Genomic DNA, 11,006 nt, shown 5'->3' on the forward strand with positions numbered 1-11,006 from the left:
CCGTCCCCAAGGCCACCCGGGGCGAATTTTGTGGCCGGGTCGAGATTCGAACCCGGGTCTCGCGGGCCCGATGGCACAACTGCATGGCTGGGTTAGATTTCGAACCCAGGCCTCGCGCGACTGCAAGCCCATTGCTCAAGGGAGCCAGAGGACATTGCGGGGAGGGCGACGGGCACCCAGGCACGCCCGCGGAGGGTTTATCAGGGCGCTGCCAGCTGCCTCGGCGTAAACAGGAAAGGCGGGCGGATGAAAATAGAGGCAGGAAGCGGCAAATATCGCATCCCTCTTGCCACCGCCTGATGTGGCAACCGCCTCTCTCTCTGTCCCCAGAGGCTGTGCCCAGCTGGCGGTTGCAAAATCAGGCGCATGCGCTGCTCCTTTTCCCCAAAGGAAATGAAACATTCATTGGCAATATGGAAGAAGTAATAATAATAATAATAATAATAATAATAATAATGTCTTTAAATCATGCGTCAGAACCCGTTCCACTCCCTCCCCATCAGGCTGGATTTGATTTAAATCAGGCACGTCCAAAGTCCGTTTGGGGGGCCTAATCCGGCCCCCGTCTCAGTTTATTTCTGGGTAAAAATCCTTTAAAAAAGCTCAACCGCTTTGGGGTAAAACCCTAAAAAAAAGGGGGTTGAGAACATCGATCCTAAATAAAGGTCAACAACTTTGGTCGGCCCTCGCGGCCCTTCACTTCATCTAATGTGGCCCTCTTTGAGAAAAGTTTGGGCACCGCTGCCATATAGCAGGCATCCCGAACCTTCGGCCCTCCAGATGTTTCAGACTACAGTTCCCCTCATCCCTGACCACTGGTCCTGTTAGCTAGGGGTGATGGGAGTTGTAGTTCGACAACATCTGGAGCAGAAATCCCCAAACTCAGCCCTCCAGATGTTTTGGGACTACAACTCCCATCATCCCTAGCTAACGGGACCAGTGGTCAGAGATCATCAGGGGGTTTGGGCTGGGTGTTCACCGGTATGCGGATGATACCCAGCTCTACCTCTCTTTTAAATCAGAACCAGTGAAGGTCCTGTGTGAGTGTCTGGAGGCGGCTGGAGGATGGATGGCGGCTAACGGAGTGAGGTTGAATCCTGACAAGACAGAAGGACTGTTTTTGGGGGACAGGGGGCGGGCGGGTGTGGGGGACTCCCTGGTCCTGAATGGGGTCACTGTGCCCCTGAAGGACCAGGTGCGCAGCCTGGGAGTCATTTTGGACTCACAGCTGTCCATGGAGGCGCAGGTCAGTTCTGTGTCCAGGGCAGCTCCACCTGGTACGCAGGATGAGACCCTCCCTGCCCGCAAACTGTCTGGCCAGAGTGGTGCATGCTCTGGTTATCTCCCGCTTGGACTACTGCAATGTGCTCTACGTGGGGCTACCTTTGAAGGCGACCTGGAAACTGCAACTAATCCAGAATGCGGCAGCCAGACTGGGGACTGGGAGCAGCCGCCGAGACCAAATAACACCGGTCTTGAAAGACCTACATTGGCTCCCAGTACGTTTCTGAGCACAATTCAAAGTGTTGGCGCTGACCTTTGAAGCCCTAAAGGGCCCTGTATCCCTGAAGGAGCGTCTCCACCCCCATCGTCCAGCCCGGACACTGAGGTCCATCTCCCGAGGGCCTTCTGGCGGTTCCCTCATTGCGAGAAGCCAAGCTACAGGGAACCAGGCAGAGGGCCTTCTCGGTGGTGGCGCCCGCCCTGTGGAATGCCCTCCCACCAGATGTCAAAGAGAAGACCAACTACCAGACTTTTAGAAGACATCATAAGGCAGCCCTGTTTAGGGAAACTTTTAATGTTTAATAGGTTATTGTATTTTAGTGTTTTTTGGGAAGCCGTCCAGAGTGGCTGGGGAAACCCAGCCAGATGGGCGGGGTATGAATAACAAATTATTACTATTATATTTTTATTTAGGGTCTCACTACCACAGCGACACCTAGCGGCAGAACAGACACAGTGTCACGCTAGAGACCTCTAGGGGCAGAAAATCCGCAATACAACACAGCCTTTGTATTTGGGGTGCTACTGCCACAGCGACACCTAGCGGCAGAACAGACGCATTGCAATACAGTGTCACGCTAGCGACCTCTAGGGGCAGAAAAGGGGCAATACAACACAGCCTTAAAAATAAATAATAAATTTTATTATTATAATATTATTATTATTACTATTAATGCAAAACAAACAGAAATTTGTGGTTGGGCGTAGAAAGGGCCCCAGGACCTTCAAGAGCTGAGGGCCGCATCGAAGCTCAATCCGGCCCCTGACCACTTACCCTCCCGGAGAACCACGTCCCGCAGCTTCTCCAGGGGCTCGGCTAAGCGGGTCACGTCGGCCAGCAGTTGCGAGATTTCCTCTGGCTCCATCAGGCTGCCCTCGCCGCCATCGCAGGGGCTGTAGGCCTTGGCGGCCTTGCCCAGGCCCCGGGGAATGGCGGGCGAAAGGGGGAATCCGGCGGCGCTGGCGTGGCGGCTGAGGCTGGTGGGGCGCTTGAGGGTGCCGGCCGGGGTGGGCGCGGAGAGGTCCGCCAGGCTGGAGGAGGTGGAGGAGTCCAGGCCATCGCGGCGCGGCAGCTCCTGGGAAGAAGGAAAAGGCAGTCGGGTCACTCAGGGCAGGATTAGAACTCAAAGCCTTTGGCGCCACTGACTTCAGAACTCATTGGAAGAAGCAAAAGGCACTCAGGGCAGGACTAGAACTCAGAGCCTTGTAATTGTGTTGTAATTTCAAGAAGTGTATTTTAGGTGTGGAGATGCACCCATTAGATTAAAAAACACGCCTTCCAATGTGCTTTCTGCGACACAATGCAAATCCGAAGGCAGGTTTTTGTACGGATTTTCATTTTTAAAAAAGAATATCCCAGTGGCAAAGTTAACTCGGAAATCACAAAGACCATAACTTTAAAAAAAACCAGTGGGAAAAGTTTGCGATTTATTTATGAGACCGCTGCAAGCAGGTTCAAACATTGGCAGGATTTTAACCCCACTTGCAAAGTAACGGAAAGTGTGGCTAATTTAGAAGTGTGGATAAATATTGAAATGTCGTCGTAAATATTATCATTAGGCCCCGCGGAAGGGATGAGGGGAAGCCGGGAGATTCAGAGCAATCTGGATATTCGGAGTCTAAATCGTTGTTGTATGTTTATATATATTTCTAATCAATTTTTTAAAATTACCAAAACATATGTATGGAAGTGAGAGCTGGACCATCAAGAAGGCTGATTGCCGAAGAATGGATGCTTTTGAATTCTGGTGCTGGAGGAGACTCTTGAGAGTCCCATGGACTGCAAGAAGATCAAACCTCTCCATTCGGAAGGAAATCAGCCCTGAGTCCTCACTGGAAGGACAGATCCTGAAGCTGAGGCTCCAAGACTTTGGCCACCTCAGGAGAAAAGAAGACTCCCTGATGTTGGGAAAGATGGAGGGCACAAGGAGAAGGGGACGACAGAGGACGAGATGGTGGGACAGTGTTCTCAAAGCTACCAGCATGAGTTTGACCAAACTGCGGGAGGCAGCGGAAGACAGGAGGGCCTGGCGTGCTCTGGTCCAGGGGGTCACCAAGAGGCGGACACGACTAAACGACTAAACAACAACAAAACATATACAGCCCCTTGCTGCCCTTCCGAAAACCCGGCAAGAGTTTGCCAAAAGTACCTTCAGCCAAACGCTGGCTCTGTTGGAGACGGTCTCCAAGACGTGGCCGCCGGCTTTTGAGACTTTCCTCCGCAGTCCGGCCGAATAGGGGCTGTAGCTGCTTTTGCCCCGGTTTCCGTGCATGGCCACGAACCAGCAGCCCCCCCCAAAACCACGAACCCTACTAGGCAGAGAGGGCGCGGATGATTTCAAGGCCTAGGGCGTCCCTCCAGCGCCCAGGCGGATTTTGAGAGCCGCCACACCCATGCTTGCTTCTGGAAACTTTGCGGGTTTTAGATTTTTTTTCCCCGGGGTGGTTTTCCTTTTTTCGAAAAAATAAAACGACGCACCCAGCACCCACCGGGCGCTGCTTCTTAGAAGGGGCGGGCGGAGGGAAAAAAGCCACAAACTTGAGCAAAGAGGAAGGCGGTTCGGACGGCTTCCTCTTTCGGCAGGCCTGAATTGTGCAAAACTGAACAGAAATATAACAGCGAGTTTTTTGGAGGGGTGTCAGACCCAGATGACGCCGTCGTATTTTACTTTATTCTTTATAGTTTATAGAGAAGGAAGTTTTTTTGTTTGTTTTTTCCTCCCCCCTTCTTTTATTTCAATTTTTTTTTGTTTTGTTTCTCTCTCTGTGTGTGCAATTATCTGGATTCGGTGCTTTTGTCGCGCCGCATTGTGAAAAAACTTTAACAAATTCTTATTTTTTTTAGAAAAGAGAGAGATAGGAGGGAAATGACAGGTAGGACTGGTTGTCAGTAAGGGGCCTCTATTAAGCCTCTACAGCCCTCTGTAAAACAAGAGAGAGAGCGCCCCCCCTGTTATGCAGAATTGGAGGGGCTCTGGCGCCCTCTACTGTTGACCTCCCTGCCATCATCATCATCATCATCATCATCATCATCATTATTATTATTATTATTATTATTATTATTAATATCCTGCCCATCTGGCTGGGTTTCCCCAGCCACTCTGGGCAGCCTCCAACAAAAGATTAAAAATACATTAAAATATCTGCCCTCCCATCTTCCACCCGCCTCCATGGCTGTTATTTCGAACCCGGCTCCAGCTGCCGGGTGTTATTTTGAACCCAGGTCTGCTGCCGGGTTCTTGCAGCGAAAACACCCACTCGGCTAAGCGGATCTTGCAGGCTTGATGTCTTGCCTGCCGACGGGAAGTGAAACCTCGCTCGGAGCGCTTTCCGCAAAAACGAAAAGCAAATAAAACACCCCCAATATTGGCACCGCCGGATCTGTCCTAAAAAGTGGGGTGCAGGAAATAAAATGACCGCCGACTCCAGCTCCCAGTAGCCATCGATAGCCCTCTCTCCTTCGTGAATTTGCCCTCTTTTAAAGACAGTAGAGACATCACCTTGCCAACAAAGGTCTGTATAGTTCAAGCTCTGGTTTTCCCAGGAGTGATGTATGGAAGTGAGAGCTGGGCCATCAAGAAGGCTGATCGCCGAAGAATGGATGCTTTTGAATTGTGGTGCTGGAGGAGACTCTTGAGAGTCCCATGGACTGCAAGAAGATCCAACCTCTCCATTCTGAAGGAAATCAGCCCTGAGTGCTCACTGGAAGGACAGATCCTGAAGCCGAGGCTCCAAGACTTTGGCCGCCTCATGAGAAGAGAAGACTCCCTGGAAAAGACCCTGATGTTGGGAAAGATGGAGGGCACAAGGAGAAGGGGACGACAGAGGACAAGCTTCTCGAAGCGACCAACATGAGTTTGACCAAACTGTGGGAGGCAGTGGAAGACAGAAGTGCCTGGCGTGCTCTGGTCCAGGGGGTCACGAAGAGGCGGACATGACTAGACGACTAAACAACAACAACAAAGCCAGTTTAGTGGTTGCCGCTGCTTCCTGTTGCAGCGAGTTCCACCGGTTAACAAAGAATTCTTTTATCCACCCTGAAAACTCAACCACGGCTTTTAGTGCCATTGGGGAGGGAGGAAAACATTCCTCTCCCCCGTTTTCTCCATGCCCAGGGTCATTTTAATAGGTCTCCTGACATATTCAGGGTTTAACGCAGGCTTCCTCCACCTCGGCCCTCCAGATGTTTTGAGACTACAATTCCCATCGTCCCTGACCACTCGTCCTGCTGGCTAGGGATCATTGGAGTTGTAGGCCAAAAATATCTGGAGGGCCGAGGTTGAAGAAACCTGGTTTAATGTTTTGCTGTGTTTTTATAGATGCTGGAAGATGCTAGCTGGGGCAACTCAGGGTACAAATAAATAAATATTATAATTGTATTATTCTTGTTATTTCAAGGTTTAATGGTTTGCCATGTTTTTATACATGCCGGAAGCCGCCCAGAGTGTCTGGGACAACCAAGGGTACAAATAAATTACTATTATTATTATTATTATTATTATTATTATTATTATTATTTCAAAGTTTTCAAGGTTTAATGGTTTGCCATGTTTTTATACAGCTGGAAGCCACCAAGAGTGGTTGGAGCAACCCAGGGGACAAATAAATTATTATTATTATTATTATTTCAAAGTTTTCAAGGTTTAATGGTTTGCTATGATTTTATATACGGGGGAAGCCGCTCAGAGTGACAACCAAGGGTAGAAATAAATTATATGACTATTATTATTATTATTATTATCCTTTTCTCTACACTAAGAAGCCCCCCCAAAGCTGCAACCTTTCCTCCTCAGAGTACTTGTTCCGTCCCCTGAAACATTTGAGCCGCCCTGAACCCTTCCACCCAAATCCACGATGCCCTTTTTTCGGGGGCGAGTCGGAGCCAATGAACGGCCGCCGTGAGCCGTTGGAGGCACAGCCAAGCGACCTCTTGTGAAAACGCTGCCCGGGGTGCCCACCCCCCGTTTCGCAACGCCCCGCGGACGCAACCCCGTTACTCACCAGAGAGGACGGCGGCACAGGACTTCCTCCCCGGCCCTTCTTCGAAATCGAGGGCGTCTTGATCAGCTCCCGCTTCTTCCTCGAAAACATGGTGCCCTCTGAACCCCAAACCCGTCCCGGGCGATTCGGCACCCTGGGGTGCCTTCACCGGCTAGGGGTTGCCTTTGTCGCCATCCAACGGACCACAGCTCCCCCAAAATGGCGTTTCCAGGTGCCAAATGTGCTCAGGATTCGGCACGGCTGGCTCAGAGCACACGCTTGCAAACTTACTTCCTGGCTTGGTTTTGTCTGACACACACACCCTTCAAATCTACACAGGAAAAGCTCAGTGTGTGTGAGAGAGTGTGTGGTTAGGAGCAGAGAGGAAGTTGTACTTGTTTTTCTCTTTCTTCTTTTGCCCCCTTTTTAGGCCGATTCCTCTCCCTCCCTAACCCCGGTTTGCGGGCCGCAACCTGCAGGAGAGAGAGCTGCAAGCCGTCCAAAGGCAACCCTGTATTTTGCCTTTTTAAAAAATGTTTTATTGTGTTTTTATATATGTGTTGGAAGGGACGCGGGTGGCGCTGTGGGTTAAACCACAGAGCCTAGGACTTGCCGATCAGAAGGTCGGCGGTTCGAATCCCCGCAATGACGGGGTGAGCTCCCGTTGCTCGGTCCCTGCTCCTGCCAACCTAGCAGTTCGAAAGCACGTCAAAGTGCAAGTAGATAAATAGGTACCGCTCCAGCGGGAAGGTAAACAGCGTTTCCATGCGCTGCTCTGGTTTGCCAGAAGCGGCTTAGTCATGCTGGCCACATGACCCGGAAGCTGTACGCCGGCTCCCTCAGCCAGTAAAGCGAGATGAGCGCTGCAACCCCAGAGTCGGTCACGACTGGACCTAATGGTCAGGGGTCCCTTTACCTTACGACATCCATGTTTCCCAAAACGAGACGGTAATTGTGCCTTCGACTGGCACACTTCCCTGAATTTTGCAACGTGCTTTTCGGACCCAGTAATCCGTGCCGGGGGTCTGTCTGTTAGCTGTGCATGAAAATGCGCTTGTCGGTAAGAACAATGCGTGAAATTTGGAGGAAACCGCTTGCTAAAATAAGAGGCACAGGAGAATGTGCAGAACTTTGAATTTGGAGGGAGAGCGAATTTTGCTGCAGATATGAAGGGCTATTTAATCAGACCTTTCCCGGGTTCTGGGCTGGGGGGAATTCTACTATGTTGGTGCCCCGAACTGGAGGCAATCGTCATCAAGCTAAAAAAAAGGACAGGCAATCATTTTCTATCTTACTTAGTGTAAAAAGCAACTGCAAAAGCATCTGTTTGCAGGCTTTTTGTGATTTATTACATGCTTTAGTTTGAGGTTTCCTTTGTTGCTCTTTTTGCAATACTACTGTTGTTGTTGTTGAGTCGTTTAGTCGTGTCCGCCTCTTCTTGACCCCCTGGACTAGAGCACGCCAGGCCCTCCTGTCTTCCACTGCCTCCTGCAGTTTGGTTAAACTCATGTTTGCAGCTTCAAGAACACTGTCCCACCATCTCTTCCTCCGTCGTCCCCTTCTCCTTGCGCCCTCCATCTTTCCCAACATCAGGGTCTTTTCCAGGGAGTCTTCTCTTCTCATGAGGTGGCCAAAGTCTTGAAGCCTCAGCTTCAGGATCTGTCCTTCCAGTGAGCACCCAGGGCTGATTTCCTTCAGAATGGAGAGGTTTGATCTTCTTGCAGTCCATGGGACTCTCAAGAGTCTCCTCCAGCACCGTAACTCAAAAGCATTCATTCTTCGGCGATCAGCCTTCTTTGTGGTTCAGCTCTCACTTCCATACATCACTACTGGGAAAACCAGAGCTTGAACTATACGGACCTTTGTCGGCAAGGTGATGTCTCTGCTTTTTAAGATGCTGTCTAGGTTTCTCATTGCCATTGCTACTAATGTATTACTACATTGCAATACTACTACTACCAGGTTTTGTTGACAGGGGGTTTGGGTCCACGATGAAATGTATTGCTGCCGAGTCTTTTGAGGGTTTTATAGGTCATAATCAGCATTAAAAGATGACTGCTTCTTGGGAGAAAAGCAATGACAAACCTAGACAGCATCTTAAAAAGCAGAGACGTCACCTTGCCAACAAAGGTCTGTATAGTTCAAGCTCTGGTTTCCCCAGTAGTGATGTATGGAAGTGAGAGCTGGACCATCAAGAAGGCTGATGGCCGAAGAATTGATGCTTTTGAATTATGGTGTTGGAGGAGAGACTTGAGAGTCCCATGGACTTGGACCAAAACGAGAGTACCCCTAAACATTTTTTAAGAAAAGAAGCACTGAGTTATACCACAAAATTATACATTGACGGAAAGATAATTGAATGGAGAATGTAATGCAATAACTTTTGTGAAGGATTATTTATTACAACAGCGGTCCTAAAGATGAAACATGAAACACGCAGAAAAAAATGAGATACAGTGGTGCCCCGCAAGACGAATGCTTCGCAAGACGAAAAACCCGCTAGACGAAAGGGTTTTCCGTTTTTGAGTTGCTTCGCAAGACGATTTCCCCTATGGGCTTGCTTCACAAGACGAAAACGTCTTGCGAGTCTTGTGATTTTCCCCCGCTCCCCCCCCTTTTTCTAAGCCGCTAAGCCGCTAAGCCTTTAATAGCCGCTAAGCCGCTAATAGCGCTAATCCGCTTATAGGGTTGCTTCGCAAGACGAAAAAACCGCTAGACGAAGAGACTCCCGGAACGGATTATTTTCGTCTTGCGAGGCACCACTTTATACAGGATAGATTGCCGTGGCACTTTGTGATAAGTAAGTGGGTTTTGAGTTCCAGTTTGGGCACTTGGTCTCTAAAAGGTTTGCCATCATTGATCTTGGGCATGGGTAGGCAAACTAAGGCCCAGGGGCCGGATCTGGCCCAATCGCCTTCTCAATCCGGTCCACCGACAGTCCGGGAATCAGCGTGTTTTTACATGAGTAGAATGTGTCCTTTTATTTAAAATGCACCTCTGGGTTATTTGTGGGGCATAGGAATTCGTTCATTATTATTTTTTCAAAATATAGGCCGCCCCCTCACAAGCTCTGAGGGACAGTGGACTGGCCCCCTGCTGAAAAAGTTTGCTGACCCCTGATCTAGGGGGAGCAGCTGCCTCCCTGCCTCCCTGCCCATGGAGACCCCCCCATCCTGCTTTGTCGATCCTCTTGGCTTTGAGTGACTAGTCCTTATGATGTCACCGGCTTGGCATCTAAAACAGGGAAATCACAGGGTGAGTGAGGAGAACCTCGCAGGGGTGTTTGTTTGTATTTCCCTCCCCTGGGATAGCTCAGAATCTTTTCTCTGGGGTGGGAGGGAATTGTAGCACACACACAAAAAACACCCTCCAAAAAAAATTATGTTTGTGTAAGGAGATCGGCTCTCCTGGGGTGGCGACGGAGGAACCTTTGGTGAACAACAGAAGCTATTCCAAAAATCCCAAGCCTCTGCCAGTCCCATGATGTCCGATTCTTCAGAGACACGCCTCCCAAGAGATCAGATTTTCAGGACACAGTTCCGAGGAAATCAGATAAGAGGGAGGGAGGCGGCGCCTTCCCGCCCAGAATCTCAGCTCAGCCAAATTGTGCATGGTTTTAAAGGGGTGCAGGAGGTTTTTGAGCCGGTTAAAGGGGTGCAGTTGGTCCCCCCCCAGCTGTTTTAAATTAAGGCCTTTATGCCATTCAAAGTCTGGCCCTTCTCTAAATGCCCCCGCCATTCTGTAAGCTTTCTAAATACAGTGGTACCTCGGGTTACATACGCTTCAGGTTACAGACTCTGTTAACCCAGAAATATTGCTTCGGGTTAAGAACTTTGCTTCCGGATGAGAACAGAAATCGCGCTCCGGCGGCGCGGCAGCAGCAGGAGGCCCCATTAGCTAAAGTGGTGCTTCAGGTTAAGAACAGTTTCAGGTTAAGAACGGACCTCCGGAACGAATTAAGTACTTAACCCGAGGTACCACTGTAATAATAAGTATTCTTCTTCTTAATAACAATTACAGTGGTATACCGTGGTTTACTGGGACGCGGGTGGCGCTGTGGGTTAAACCACAGAGCCTAGGACTTGCCGATCAGAAGGTCGGCGGTTCGAATCCCCGCGATGACGGGGTGAGCTCCCGTTGCTCGGTCCCTGCTCCTGCCAACCTAGCAGTTCGAAAGCACGTCAGAGTGCAAGTAGATAAATAGGTACTGCTCCGGCGGGAAGGTAAACGGCATTTCCGTGCACTGCTCTGGTTCGCCAGAAGCGGCTTAGTCCTGCTGGCCACATGACCCGGAAGCTGGACGCCGGCTCCCTCGGCCAATAAAGCGAGATGAGCGCCGCAACCCCAGAGTCGGTCACGACTGGACCTAATGGTCAGGGGTCCCTTTACCTTTACCTTACCTTGGTTTACAACCATCATCCATTCTTGAGGTCTGTTTGTAAACCAAAACAGGCTGTAACCCAAAGCGCACTTTCCAAAATGGGGCCTCCCCAAATTTTTTTGTTTGTAATTTAAAAAAGGGT

General features: G+C 49.9%; 1 protein-coding gene across 5 annotated transcripts in view; it reads right to left on the reverse strand.

Annotated features, from left to right (window-relative positions):
* ARHGAP45 (Rho GTPase activating protein 45) overlaps nucleotides 1–6,792 on the reverse strand; it is a 38,104-nt gene extending 31,312 nt beyond the window's left edge. For 3 of the 5 annotated variants that reach the window (XM_077921796.1, XM_077921799.1, XM_077921795.1), the window contains exons 1-2: nucleotides 3,654–3,914; nucleotides 2,279–2,579 (exon numbers count right to left, since the gene is read on the reverse strand). In XM_077921796.1, the coding sequence (XP_077777922.1) occupies nucleotides 2,279–2,579; nucleotides 3,654–3,776 (424 nt within the window). In that variant the 5' untranslated portion in view covers nucleotides 3,777–3,914. Of the gene's footprint in view, nucleotides 1–2,278; nucleotides 2,580–3,653; nucleotides 3,915–6,504 lie in introns of those variants that run through there. The other 2 variants (XM_077921797.1, XM_077921798.1) reach the window with 2 other exon arrangements.
* Between the last annotated feature and the right edge of the window lie 4,214 nt (nucleotides 6,793–11,006).

The sequence above is a fragment of the Podarcis muralis genome, chromosome 18 (genome assembly GCF_964188315.1).
Source record: "Podarcis muralis chromosome 18, rPodMur119.hap1.1, whole genome shotgun sequence".
Classification (NCBI taxonomy): domain Eukaryota; kingdom Metazoa; phylum Chordata; class Lepidosauria; order Squamata; family Lacertidae; genus Podarcis; species Podarcis muralis.